General features: G+C 47.0%; 1 protein-coding gene across 1 annotated transcript; it reads right to left on the bottom strand.

Annotated features, from left to right (window-relative positions):
- Positions 373–14,938, bottom strand: WDR91 (WD repeat domain 91). Its single transcript, XM_021414118.1, has 15 exons — positions 14,695–14,938; positions 14,135–14,314; positions 12,733–12,940; positions 12,104–12,186; positions 10,788–10,912; positions 9,078–9,255; positions 8,636–8,794; positions 6,603–6,802; positions 6,111–6,261; positions 4,765–4,859; positions 4,183–4,351; positions 3,419–3,527; positions 2,488–2,600; positions 1,803–2,000; positions 373–1,014 (listed from the first exon to the last, which is right to left on the bottom strand). The coding sequence occupies exons 1-15, from the start codon at positions 14,815–14,817 to the stop codon at positions 850–852; spliced, it is 2,256 nt and encodes a 751-aa protein (XP_021269793.1). The 5' UTR covers positions 14,818–14,938; the 3' UTR covers positions 373–849.

Here is a 15,016-nt window from a genome sequence, read left to right as displayed (position 1 = left end):
TTGGTGTTTTAGGAGACTGCTCTGGTGACAGAGCATTATGAAGGACCAGGCAGGTTCTGGCGTTCTTATCTACCATCAAATACATCAGGCATGATGTAGTTTCTGATCTCTAATGTAAGCGTTTCAAAAGGTCTGAGTCAGGATCCCTCCTGTAATTCCTGGCAGACATTGCCAAAGAACACAATACATCTGAGCAATACAGCTATTTTTGCTCCTGGATGACTGGTACTGGTAGCCCCCATTGAGAGACTGTCAGTCCAGGAAGCACCTGGTGAAAACAAGTCTTTTATCCATGCAGGAGCCCATTCTTGACACATCACTGCCCCAGCCATCCTCCACACTCTGCAGCCATAGATGAACAGAACACAGGAATCAAATGCAAGGGAGTATTATCTTTTTATGAAAAAAAACCACCAACAACAACACAAAACACACAAAAAAATATACCCAAATAATACTCTGGTTCTGCACTGGCCTTTCCAGTTTGAGCCATCCATGTTGCCACATACAGTGCTGCCTCATGTATGCCTCCTTCAGCCCCACCTACTGCACAGCCCCAACACAATTCCAGCAGCCTCCTAACCACGTGCTACTTCAAGACCCCCTAGAAGAGGGAGCCCAGCTGCCATAAGGGGTCAGTGAAACTACTTCTCACTGTTGCCACTGAAACAGTCTCAGATTGGCATTCTATTGCACAGTGGTTTGACGGGTATTTAACATTTTAACTATTGCGTCTTGACAGAAGTGATTGTGGTTTGCCTTCTTTCCCATGCAGTTTGTTCCTGTGGAGTTAACACTGGTTTTTTTTTTCCCCAATTCTGCTGCTCTCTTCCTTCAACACGGTTCCAATTAAGACTTTTGAGCCAGTAAGGTTGTTAACTTAATCTTCCCATCCATAGAGGCAGTGAGGCAGGTCCCACAGTCCATGGCTGTGCTCCAGTCCACTGTGACAACAGGAGCTCGGTGTCCTCCCAGAGAAAGGCAGCTCTCCAAGACCTTGTCCTCACCATTCAACTACAACAAGAAAAGCATAAGAATTTAACGAGGTAAGTTGCTGCAGCAGGGGCAGTGAACCCACAGGAGAACCCAAAGCCTGCTACATACTCCATATCCCTATCAGCATACTTTTTTTTCCTGCCTAATTGTGTATGTTCATACTTATGTGGCACACATGAGGAAGTAAATATTCCATCTCAAGACAGAAGCACACGATCTCAAATAGCTCAGCTTCTGACAACAGCTAAGCTGTAGTAATTGAACAACACAGGCTAAGAGCACAGCTGTGAGGTGCATCAAGTTTAAGCCACAGCTCATGTTAACACAAGTGCTCTTAATGTCCCAGCTGCTAAGTCAAAAGTCTACTGAACCTGACTTGTAATGGCTTATTCTGATGAGTACTGACTCAAAAGGAGGCAGGCTGCAATCAGCTTGGGTTGGAACCACTCAGCTTTATTCTTATTCCAGTACTGTGCACAGAGGAAGAGGATACAGTCAGGCTGGGACTAGTGTAACATCAGCAAGCACATGAGGCAGATTACAGATAAGCATCAGTTAATATCTACACATTTTGCACTGAGCAGTCATACCTCAATAAATAAGTAAAATCTTTAACTTGGTCTTAGGCACTATGCACCAAGGAATACTGCTCCTGGAGTTCAAACACTTGCTTAAGCAGCACACAGTGCCAAAACGCCCTCAGTACAGACCACACATCAAACCAAACAGCAAGTGGCAAGTTGCAGCCTTGTAACAAATGCTTGTATGGATGCGAAATGGGATTTCTCATCATTTTGTGGACTTACCTTAAAAATGACTCCCCCAGTTGAAGAACATGTCAGCATATAGTTCCCCTCAGAGTCAAAGGCAAAAAGTCTTCCTCGTGGGAACTGGACTTGCTTGTATCCACTGTATCCAGACAGCACAAAGGGACCTGTAGCTTCACTGGGAAGAGCATACTCTGAAACCTTCAAGCCACTTTTGTGGATGTTCCACTGAATAAACTAGAACAGCAAAAATAGATTATGGAAGCCCATAGTTACACTGACTGGGATGAATATAGAGGGGCCATTCACCATTTTTAAGAGAAGGAAGACAGCATTTCCATAGCTCTAAGTGGCTATATTTACAAAACGTGGGCTGCAAAGGCAGCAAGTGTGCCTGGGTGGTAGGCACACATATGCATTATGTTTCATAAGCACTGTTGCCTCTAAGTACTTCCATACTACAGGCAAAATCCTGCTGGAATTTCACTCAACTTTCAATAGCCAAGGACCCATGTTACCAGGCAACCTCTCTGCAAGAGACATTGACAAACCTCTACTGCTAGAGACATTGAATGCAGCTGGGAGGTGCTGTGCATGTAAAAACACGGTTACCAGTCTGCAGATTCTCCAGATTCTGTGTTATTATCACTATCCACACCATATGGAGAAGACTTAAAAAGGGCTCTTCCCACCAGCTGCCCAGTGGAAGTCACTCAGAGCTTACCTTGCCATCCTCGCCTATGCTGTAGACTGTGTTCTCGTCATAGCTGAACTCAACAGAGTAGACTTCCCCATCATGTGCCTTCCAGCTCATGGCGCACTCATGCTGCTGCATATCTGAGGGGAGAACCAATACTGGAACATTCACAGTACTCACATAGAGCTGGGGTGAGGAGAGACCATTTACTTTGATAAGGACACTACCCTAGCCCTCTATTCCAGCCAGTGGGAGCACAATCCAGCTTGTGCACCTTGTCTTTATTCTCCAACATGTGGATTTTAATTCCACTGACTACAGAGTCACTGTCTGTAACTGGTCACCTTTCCCTCCAGCTTCAGAGCTCAGTGTGAACTGCACTCATTCTGTTCCAAAGACACACTGCCACCTTTACTCTCCTCCTGCCCTTGCCTCCTGTCCACTCCCACATCTGCTGCTACCTCTGTCCTCACACCTACGTGGGTATGTAGCCCTCACTGCTCAGCCACTGTAGCAAGTAAAGATCCTTTTTCACAAAGAAGGAAGGCTTCAGCTGCCTTTATCACAAGGATAGGCTAACGAGGCCAGAATCTGAGAAACTGAAATTGTCCAGTGAAGAAAGACCTGTGTGAAGTCTTTGCCTTCAAACAGTAATCCTTTCAGGACAGCCTTTGGTACAGCCACCATGACATGATTCAAGCGCAAGTTAGCTTTGCTCCCCCTCAGCAGGAAAGAAACGAATCCAGCAGCACTACCAGGGCTTTCAGACAATGTCCCTGAGGGAAAGTTTATGTCAATTTACTCCTGAGAGCGATTGAGGAAGACAGAGAACAGCTTCCAGCTTGGCATTTGGTCATGTTGCACTACTGCCTCCCTCCTGGAAGGGGAAGGGTGCTGGAAGCTCGGGCAGCCAGCAAGTAACATCAAGGGGCCACCTCACCACTCAGTTCCAACATACCAAAGAGACGTACAATCCCATCTGCAGCCCCTGTGACCAGCAGGTTGCCGTTGTGGTTGAAGGCAGTGCAGTTAATAGCAATGGGCTCAGGCTCCAGGGAGAACTGCAGCTAGAAGGGAAAGTCTGTGTTAATGCCTAGAAGCCTCTAATGGAGCTGAAATGCTGTGCAGATGTGCTCCAGGGGAGGGAAGGAAGATGGTATCAAGTAACAAGAGCTCCCGCAGTTTTAACTCCTATACCTTTCGTGACCACAGACTCTAGGGTTGGCAGCTGCATTTTACTGTGATGCCTGACCTCCAGTTTACCTCAGCCAAGACGCAGCTTTCTTGACAGTGTCCTCAAAGCTGCAAAACCAGCTTCTGGCAGATATTAACTCAAGTTTGTCGCTTTCTCCTACGCATAAGAGAAAGCATAGGGCAAAGGTGAGGGATGGGACCTGGATTCAATGCCAGAATCTGACCCACCTAAACTAGAAAAACAGAGATTATGTGAGACTAATTCTCTCAAAGAAGCACTTAACTTAAAAACACAGGTAAGAGGTACTTGAATACATGGCTATTCTAGCCAAGTTCCTGTTGTGTGGTAGCTGGTCTCTACAACAGTCCCTGCAGCTGGAGCATGCTAGATGGAGATGAACAACTACAGCTCACCATGCTCATACCACAGTGAAAGTCAGGAGCCTTTCTAAATTTCTCTACACATTAAAACAGAAAATATTCATTCTCAGCAAGCAGACCTAGAAAGGAAAGGAACCCAGCAAGTACCTGCTGCTTCATCGTTTTAGTGTCCCACAGCAACAGCTTCCCAGGAACTTGGTTCATGCTTTTGCCCCCAGAGGTGACTACTGAGAAGTCCACGTGGGAGATGGGGCTTTGGGCTGCTGCAGAACAGACAAAGGAAGCACCACTTGGACTGCAGGCAAGCGACAGGATTCTGAAACACAGCAGAGAGTGTGAAATGCCTCCCTCCAGCAACTGCCTCAGGATGACCACTCAGCTCCTCCTTCTGCCACGGAGACCCTGGAAGACAGGTCCTCCATCTCAGATGCACTGTAAAGGAGGGCATGATTCATGTGCTTCAGCAAATTGTAAGTCTCTCCAGTGTATCTAATCAGTTTTACCCTGCTCAGACAGGGACTGCCTTCTTCACAAAGGCTAGGTGGTATTGCAGTTGCTAGTTTTGCCTGTACAAAGGTACTGCAAGACATAAATAAATGCGTACATAAATACACATGTGCACACAAATACATGAACACATACATACATGTATATATGTATGTATACACATGCATATGTGTATAGATATGCATACAGACTCAAAAACATAAATCAGCATTCAAGAGTTACCTGGGCATGTCTTCATCAATGCTGATTTCACAGAGATTCTTCTTTGCTTCTGTGTCATAAAGACGAACGGTCCCGACTCCACTGCCAAGCAGTAGCTTGAAACCCACAAATAGATGGAGTGTGAGGAAAGAGTACAACAATGCCATGCAACAACTGCCAACACCATAATAGTAATACTTCTTTTCCCCCCAATTGATTATACGTATATAACTCCTCCAAGTACATCCTGTCTTTCTGTGCATGTCATGCTGAGTAGGACTACTGTAAAGCCACAGGAAGTGGGGTAAAAGCACTGCTTTCCCTTCCAGATGTTGTGAGAATAAGACCTGATAAGCACAGAGGTAGAGTACAAGACACTTCCTGGAATATGGTTCAAAATTCTAAGATGCAAATTCCATGTGGAGTCTCAACATCTAGGGGAGCAACAGAAGAGTAACACAGAATCAACAGTCTAAATTGAAGAGAAAGCCAAGAAGAAACCACATCCTCTCACCCAAGAGAGAATTAAATTATTCAGAAAGGCTCATGCATGTTTTCCCAATGGTGCTACAATTTAAAAATAGAATAATGGAAGGATGTACTATCAAGGAAAATGAAGCAAACAAAAGCTTTCTCACTTCAGAGCCTGAACTGCAACTGCACCCCCACATATTTCAGAAAGAACCTTTCCATAAAAGGAAAAATTCCACAAAGCAGAAGGAATCATTAATGACTGCACAGACAGCAGCTAATTTAAGACTCATCTCTAGAAACTGAATTAGAGGGAAAATGTTACAGGAAACATTTACACTCACGATATTTATCAAGCATTCAAGCCCTTATGCAAGTACTGACCCCTAGCTGTAGAAGGCACCAATGTAAAACTGGCCATGGAGCCATTTTCACACTTGCACAAGCCAGGACACTAACACCACACCCTTGTTCTCTCTTCTGTTTCTGGCTCAGGGTGTGAGTGAAGCTCCACAGCACCCTGCTGCAGGGCTCCCACCCTGCTGCAGGGTTCCCATGGGCCGCTGTGCCTCTGCCTGCCTTTACAAGCAACAGCCCACAGAAAGGCAGTTCTCTCAACGGAGCTGCCCCTATCCTGCAGCTGTTCAAACGCTCCAGCTCAGAAAGCTATGTTTCAGGGCAAGCAGTAGTGAATTTCACGCTCAATACACAAAGCACACGCCTCACTCTCTGGCTTTTATTAGACCCTACGGGCTTCAATTCTCCCTCAAGTGGAAACAAACTGCTCCGCTGATTTTATCCGCAGTGCTGCCACCTAGAAGGTAATGTGAGACATAACAGAGCGTTCCAAGTCATCAGCTGTGACTCTTGAGTCTCCACATGCACGGGCTACTCACCAGCCGATCACGCTTGGTTGCCCATTCTAGAGACAGCAGCGGAGACTTGGAAATAGATGAAGCTTTAGTTTGCATTATGGGGTTAAAAGACCACACTTTGATGACACCGTCCACATCCAAGCTGGCCACCCTCCGTCCGGAACAATCAACCCTATGTGCAGAAAGAAACCGATTGGCTATTTTCCTCCCTGAAGTTCTTAGATGCAAAAACGTATCCCAGTAGTCTTTTCTCGCCACACGGGCACCAATTCCTATTGCAGGAATCAGAACTTCTTTGCACTGTGTCTCATTTAGTCCACAACCACTGCAACAGTGCTCCAGCTCTGCACACAAAGAGTAATGCCCTTAAGCAACACAAATGTGCTTTTCCAGGGAGTTTCCTCCTGGCTGACATTCTCCTATCACAAAAATCTTTGTCCACCCTCAGTGCAAAAAGAGGCTGGTCCCCTGGAGAGGCTTCTAGGAGAGAGCCCTCTTCTGCAAGCCTGTTACCTGCAGTACATGATGGATGAGTGGTGCTCCCCATACTCCTCCTGGCTCAGGACAATGAAAGGCTGCTCTTGCCGGACCCCAATGGACTCCGTACTGCTGGCAGGCATTTTGGTTGAAGTCTCTGCTTGGTCAGCTTGCAGCTCTGAGCATGGCTCTGGCTCAGATGCACTAACATCTGCTTTCTTCTCAGCACTTTGGACCTGTAGGAAGAAATCCTGCATGAAATACTTACTAAGAGGCATCATCTCCAGGTTAAGCTTTTCAGCCACACTGCCTGCTGGGAGAAAGAACAAAGAAGCTATACTGAAACAGAAGCATTGCCAGCTCAACTCCTCTTCTGCCAAGGGACCTGAGCACACGGATAGCGAACTGCACAACTGTCCCATTCAATATAACCTCCTCAGTTGCAGAGTCTCTTATACACCCCCCACAACATAGGAAAGTGTATGACCGGGTATAAGAACCAAAGGAACTGCAGCGTCTCTGTTCAGCATACCTCAGCTGACATCAGAGACTCATTTGACACTATTCAAGCACAGACTTGCAATCAATTGTCAACCTACACTGCTTAATGCAGGAGTTATTTATGCCTTTAAACCATATAGTTCAATTTTCACAAAAGCTCTCAAAGGATGGTAAGCCATAGTGGATGGACTATGCTTGTCTGCCATAGATTTGTCATTAGGAGGGGACACAGCACACAAGTCAGTAAAAAACCCGCAAACAAACCTTAGCTACACCACCCTCTGAAGATAAAAACACCTGAAGAGCCTGCATGGTAATGGATTTCTGTTCCCTAACATATCCTCGACTCATTTATAGTAGTGACATATCTTGAGCAAAAGGTCAAACACTACATAATTAAAGCCTTTGAATTCACAAAACTGGAAAAGACTGGGAAACAAATCCAAGAATGCCTTGCTCTGTGTTAGTTAATGTGGGGAGATAGCCAATGAATGGCACTCAAGTCAAAGAAACAGCGCAGCCTTTCAGCTTCCTTTTTGCTCATATGCATCAGATGCAGCAGTAAGCTAAACAGTATCAGCTTTGCCAAGAGGACCAGACAACTTCTGCAAAGGCAGGAAACCAATGCCGTAACCCAGAGCATCACAGCAAGAGGGAAGTCAAAGGATACTTATTAGGCAGTGATGATCTGCAACATTCTGACTAGTAATAAAGTCTTTTAGAGAAGTCATGAAGGACGAACTTCTCTCACAGCCTGGAACACTCAGTGATGGATAACGTCCCTCCAAGGCAATGCACCCCATGCAAAACAGCCACACGTATCAGCTGATAAGTAACAGTCCCTCGGCACTGCCTCTCCCCCAGGGAACTCGCTTACACAGCCAATACAAACATAGCTGAGATGCTGCCATCATTCCTCCTGTGCAGTTTCAAAAACCACATGGCTGCTGAAAGCCAGACAGTATGCAGGTGAACAGCAGCAGCCCACTGACCTTCAGCAGTTTAACTTCAGACACAGTTTTATTATATTAGAAAGCATAACATCCCTCATGTTGCAGTTTGGTGTAGGGATATATTTCCACTCCTATCCAGTTAGTTTTTTTGCTGTCCACACAAAGCATGCACAAACCAGCAGGAAACGCAGCTGCCAGAAAGAGAGATTCAGAAATCTGTGCTGCATGATTGTTTGGAACAGCCTTTTTCATCTATTTATTTAAAGACTAAATATTCAAATCGTCTTATAACCGCTCGCTTCTGAGGGATGGAAAAGCCAAGTTCACTTCCACCAAGGGGATTATAAAAAAGTATTTGAACACAAGGCTGTTGACATCATGACAAACAGCAACTCTTCTATTTGAAATGCCAACAATGAGTCCCGCCTAGGGACAAAGCAATAATCTGAGAGTGGAAGGAGCTGATTAACTACAGAGATTAACCTTTGATACGGCTGATTTGAGCAGCAAACCAGAAGCTTAAGTGGAACATTTGCATTTGTCATACCACCTAGCATCACAAACGACAGAAAATGCCAGCCCTTCACTGCCCAGTCTCGCAGCGTTGCCCAGTACCTGAGAGGTCCCTTTTGACAGCAGCTCTCTCCTTTCCTTCCCATGCTCTTGCAAGCGCTTCTGACGCTGCTGCAGGGAGCTCGACTCACCTGCTACTAACCCACTAAAGTGGCTCTTCCCATCCTTACTGCTCGCTGTTCCTTCTTTTCCTTTGGCACTCTGGAAGGCAGAAGAATGAATTGGCAAAGTTTTACTTGTACAAGGCTGCAGAAGAAAGCAAAAGAGAAGGCAAAAAAACTAATCATCCACAAGGGCTCTACAAGTCCCTAGACATGATCAGCAGCTGTTCTCGTGCTGTGTTCACGCCCAGTGTGCACAGGCAAGAAAGAAAATTTCTTTCTCTCTCCCTCTCCAAGTGAAAGCAAAAGCCTGGAGCAGTGCCGTGCTGCAAGTTAACTCCTTAGCTACTGAGCACCTTTCAATGAATCAAGTTGAGAATCACCTGGTGATTTGTTGGTTCTCTCTTCCCTAGCAGCATGCTGCCAGTCTGTGTTGGAGAAGCCCCGCTTGGCTGAGCTGGTCTGGCAGGGCCCTTTTTACTCTGGGAGAGGAGAGAGGAGAGAAAGCCTCCTCGAGACTGAAGAGAATGTGCAGTGCTTCTCTGGCTGCAGGTCATATCACTAAACAAAATTAAAAAAATAATAATAATAAACAAGAGATGGAAGTGCAGACAGAATCTGATCAGAAATGACCCAACAAGAACAATGCCTGCTGCTTGAACCTCTGGAGGACACATCTTCCTTCCCAAGCCCATGGACCAATGTACACTAAAAAAACTGTTTTAAAAATATCTTGTGTTAGAGTCTAAAGCAGATCATTATAAATCAATCGTACCAGCACTCACTTCTTGGTAGTGTCATAGAGATGGTGGGCCCAGCTGCTGCTGAATCACATGTATGGTCACCCTAAACTCCTACTCCTCCCACTGAGGGTTAGTATAGAAAGAATCCAAGGGAAATGCAAGAACGCATTTTTCCAGAGAACCTCTTCAGCCTGCATTTCCAATTCAGGCATGAAAGCAGACCTCTCTGGAAGGCAATATACAGTGTTTCACTCAACACCCTTAGACATGCAGCAAGTTACATACAGCAATTTTAAAGCTCAGGTCCTTAACGCTTCGAAAACATACACCTCCCTTAACTCACAGCACCCAGAGCAGCAACTGCTTCCCAGAACATAACTGGGACCTACCACACTACAGCTTCCTTTGAGAGTGGGGTAGCACACAGAGGAAAAGGAATAGTCACCTCCACTGTCTCATTCTGCCTTAGAAGAGGGAACTGTTCTACCAAAAGTAAGCTTTCGGTCAAACACAGACATAGAAAGAACAACCAGAATTAGCCACCAAGTTAACACAAGAGTTGTGCACACAAGAAACACCACTTTTAAAGTAAGTTCTCCTAACAGAGATGGAGAAAAATACAGTAAATTTATTAGCTCATCCCTTGCATCGTTCTCTCCCACATGTGCAGGTGAACATCAGGGATTTTCATAGATCAGCTATGCCACAGAGATTTCAAATTAAACTCTGTGGCTTGTCCCATGCAGAGAGTGCACAGCAGTTATCAAGATAGATCTGCAGACACTTATGTCTCTTCAAACAGAACTCTTACATTAAAACTCAGACTAAGTGTGACCTCTGCTAGAACTTCTATTTGTTAGTCAACAGCGTAACTAGATCAACAGATTCAACTGCAGCTTTATGAGGAATCCCATGTACAACTGAGCCTCACAGAACAGCAACTCATTCTCACTAGACTTCGCAAAAGCAAGAAAGCCTGTCTCTGTGGAACAACGACCCCTCCAGGTGATGCAGGAACAGCATTTAAGAACAACACAAAGCACTCACAGCCACTAAAGAAAACGCGAGTCAAGAGACAAACCACTCCATCTGAGCAGTGCTTCAGGGTATTGCACTGCTACCAGTGCCCTGGCTGCCCAGAATGCCCTGGTGTAACGCTGAGACCAAAGCAGAGTCACTTCCACGCGTGCTCTGGCTCTCACCGATCAGCAAGAATCTCTCTCAAAAGAAAATAATTCCTGCCATGATGCATTTCTACAATGATCAAGGAAACGATGCTCTAAGAGCCTCCCTCAGCCACATAAAAGCAGCAGTGCCCATCCCCCTCACCCACCCCCCACCGGCACTCACAGCTCTGAGTCCCCGAGACGATCCATGTTGGCCACATATGCCGGCAGCTTGTGATGCACAACTGCTTCTTCCACTTCCAGTTCCTCTTTCCTCATGCGGGAGGATTCAGCCTGCAAAGCAAACAGCTACGAGAGAAGAAAGAACCAAGTAAGCAAGAGGAAGTTACACCAGGATTCACCTCTTTCTCACAGGCTGAAGTTATTCATTTCTTTAATTTCAATGGCCATAGACAGGGAGGGAAGAAAGTTGCTGTGACCAGAAGAGCATCACATTAGTCCAAGTACTCACAATTTTACAGATACGAAACTGAAGCCTGCTTAAAACCCTCCACTCCTCTCCTTGGGCTGTTACTGTAACACCATTAATGGTGCTGGGAAATGAGTTGGCCAGGGCAGCCCGGATCAGTCTGCCACTGCACACAGGCAGCTCAAGGCCAAGGCCCTGCACATGACTGGTGCTGAGCATGTGTGGGCACCAAGCCTAGAAGCTAATTTCCTTCCCACAGCCCAGGGCTCGGCAAGATGGCTGGGTACACTGAGGCCAGTGCCATCAGGCTACCCTGAAATCCAGCTCCACGCACTGCTCAGGTCCAATTGTACATTTCTCAAATCTGTCCAATAGGAGATCATACTTGGACAGATTATGTGTTATATATCCTTATTTCTTCTCTATAAACATCTAGGAACAATGCCATCAAAATAAGACACACAGCTGGGGGACATTTTGTTGGAGCAAGTCAGTTTTTCTTACAGCTTACAGTAAGGTAGAATTCAGAAACAGATATTCACATTTCCATCAGCTCATCTGAATTACTTTATGTGCATTCTGACTGTGGTAAAATGTCTATTTCAGCAGGAACAGCTTCTGCCTCTCCTCTGTAGGTTACTGCCACTCTCAACTGCTCTGTCAGCTAAGTTTTGGAGGTGACCATGAATACTTTCCATAAGTTTCAGTGCAAAGTCAGACATACACACACTTCACCTCCCTCTACTTTCAGCTTGTCAGAATTGCCAGTGTAGCAGACGAGGCACTTGCACAGTATCTGCACCCAACAGATAGCACTGGGAGAAGGACAGTCACCTCCAGCAGAGGCACAGTAATGTCCTACACAGACACGATACCGGCCATCATATGATCACTGCCCTAAGCTTGCTGGAGGTAGTTGAAAGATTAACCAAAATAAAGGGTTTGTACAAGAAGCTGCCTTGGAATAACGGCACTAAATTGAAGAGATACTTGTTTGGGGACACAGACCCAACATCACAAAACACACAGCCTTAAACAGTCAGCAAATAAAGAGTGACATCAATTCTGACCTTGTGCCGCAGGGATTCATTTTCTTCTTGTATGAGACTGCTCCTGTGACATTCAGCTTCAAAGTTCAGAATGACTGGCACTGGTGAGAAATGTTAAAGAAAAACTCAAGGCAGCAACCTGCCTTAATTCAACAAGCTGCATAGCCAACCCTCACTGCCCATTTACCTTAAAGACAGCAAAGGTGCCCAGTCTACACCATCAGAGAGAAGTATTTGAGGCCAGAAGAGCAACAATATTGGGCTATCACTACACACTGTTGTGAATGGATGCACCCAGACAAGGGTCTCACAGGAGATAGTTCTGGACTACGACCCAAGGTTGTGTGCCTGTTTTTCAGTATGCCAAGTAACAAGATTTCTGACAGCTATTCTAGTCAGAAGCAAAGGGATGAGTTCAGTGTTAGCAGCAACCACAATCGTTTGCGCCCAGGGAACATAACATGTCATTAGATAATTGAATAATAACTATTCTAACATCCTCTGGTAAACACCAGCTTCCTGTTACGGCTTGACCCTGAAATTACCTGAAAGCAACAGGTTCTGTAATAGTGTATTCTTGGCACCACGAACAGTAAGCATAACACCACGGCAAGAGAGATTTAACCATTCATTACCAAAAAAAAGGATATGCATGCACTGAAATAAAACACTCAGAAAGTTGTGCAGAGACACAATAAATGTATCTGCCCACTGGCGTGAAAAATAGGTGGCGAAGGTGGGGTTGGAGTCCGGGGCAGGGAGGAAAGGCAGGACAAACCAATCCTTCCACTCTGCCTGGTTCTGCAGCTCGGAGGCCTGCTTGAGGAAGAACTCCTGCGCCTTGTCATTGCGGCCGGTCTGAAACGCAACAGCAACAGCTCGCACACTTCCAGCCAAGCCACCCCACGGGTTCTTGGAACGCTGTCCATGTGATGAACACAGTAGAAACTACTTTCACCATCGAACAGAGCAAGTGGTTAGAATTAAAATTCATCTGGGAACAAAGGAATCTCAGATACGCTAGGAGAAGCTCCCAAATACACTTAATCGAACTTTCTTTCTACTCACTGCAGTCTTGTTTAAAGGCTGGGGAACTGAACCAAGCCAATTCTTCACATGATTTCCAACTAAACCGATACACTCTGTGCAATTACATAAGATGCAAGTTCACATACATTCCCAAAGTATACTTCAAATTAAACAGTTCTACCACAGAGCCAGCCTGAAAAAAAAATCATCTGATACATTATTCAGTATATTCACACTTCAAGGTAAGCATAGGGCAAGAGAACAAAACCACATTTCCAGAAATATGCCTTAGATTTTGCCTCCTCCCCCAGTACTCATAACTTCAAATTTTCAATCAGGGTGAAAACATTGCTCATAAGTTTTAAGAAATGGAACATTCTTGACAGGCGTTTGTCTTCCCTGCTTACCGACGCTCTCCCTACGTAATACATTTTCTTCTTAAGGTATCACTGTGATATTTCTGCTCCACTTGAGCTCACTATTTTTTGTTCTACTCAGAGTGGGGGAAAAGTTTTGCTTTCTCTCCCATGTTACCATGTCCTAATTTGAAGCTCACTTCTCCCTCTTTTATCAAAGAAAATCCAACTCTACCATCTTTTTCTTCGAGACTCTCCCACTCTGATTCTTCAGGAGCTGCGGTTCATCTAAGGGCTGGCAGAGTCCAGCCAGCAGGAACACAGACAACAATCCTGCTTCTTCATCCCTTGAGCTGCACTGAGGCCCTTCTCTGCAGTACTGCTGCCTGCTCAGCCACTGCCTGCTCTGCACCAGCACAGTTGATTATACTGATCTGCATAGAAATACTTCATTTTGACTGTTTCTTCAGCTTCTGAAGACGTTCTGAGTACTAACCTTGCCATCCCCTGTTCTCCCTGTCACAGCCCACGGGAAGATGCTGAAGAACCTAAAGATCTCTCTCAGCATCCCAGTTACTAACAGCTGGCTCCCAGCCACTTCCCTCTTGCCCAAGCTTCCCTACGGTGCCTACAAGCTCATCACGTGAATCAGAAAACCAAGCACCACCTGCACGGTATGGACGAGGTAGTATCGATACAGGCTGGTCTTCAGCTTGTTCACTGTGGGTCGGTACACGTCTTCCAGCCGGCTGAAGAGGCGGCGGTCCAAGTAGCTCCAGTAGTCCCGCAGCGCGGCCAGGTCATAGCTCTGCACGAACTGCTGCAGCTGCTCCACGATCTTATCCACCTGAGAGCGCAGGGGGAGGCTGCGGTCACGCCAGGGCTCACTCGGAAAACAGCGTTATTTTTGGACGAAAGGGAAGAACCGCGCTTAGCCAACAGGAAAGCGGCACAGAAAGAGGAAGCCGCGCTGCCGCTTCTTAGGGCCGCTACCCTGAACGCCAACAATTAGCGAGATGGGCACGACGATCCCTAACGGCAGACCGCTGCCCTCAGAGGACCACGGTCCCCCGCGGCCCCGGCTCCAGCCCCTCCCTCGGAGAGGACGCAGGCCCCAGCGCAGCCCCGACCCGGTGCCGCCGCCTCAGGGGAGCCGCCCCCGGCCAGGCGCGGAGCCCCGCGGCCTGCCCGCCGCCCCCCGGGGAAGGGGCCGCGGCCCCCGCTCACCCGGAAGCCCTTCTCCCGGTCCGCCTTGATCTCCGCGTCCAGCTGCTTCAGGGCGGCGGTGAAGCCGCGGAACAGCAGATACTCGCGCACCAGCTCATCCGTCCGCTCCGCCGCCGCCGCCATGGGACCCAGCGGCGCTGCCGCCTTGGCCCGCCCACCGTTCCACGAGCGAGGCGGCCCGGCCCAGCCCGGCGCCGCCAGGACTACAGTCCCCGGCGTACCCCGCCGCGCCCGGCCAGCGCAAGGCACGACGGGAGCCGTAGTCCCCGCCGCTCGCCCATGCGCACCGCCCCCCTCGTCCGTCCCCTGCTTCCTTTCCCGC

The sequence above is a fragment of the Numida meleagris genome, chromosome 1, assembly GCF_002078875.1.
Source record: "Numida meleagris isolate 19003 breed g44 Domestic line chromosome 1, NumMel1.0, whole genome shotgun sequence".
Lineage (NCBI taxonomy): Eukaryota > Metazoa > Chordata > Aves > Galliformes > Numididae > Numida > Numida meleagris.
This window is presented reverse-complemented; position numbering and strand designations above follow the sequence as displayed.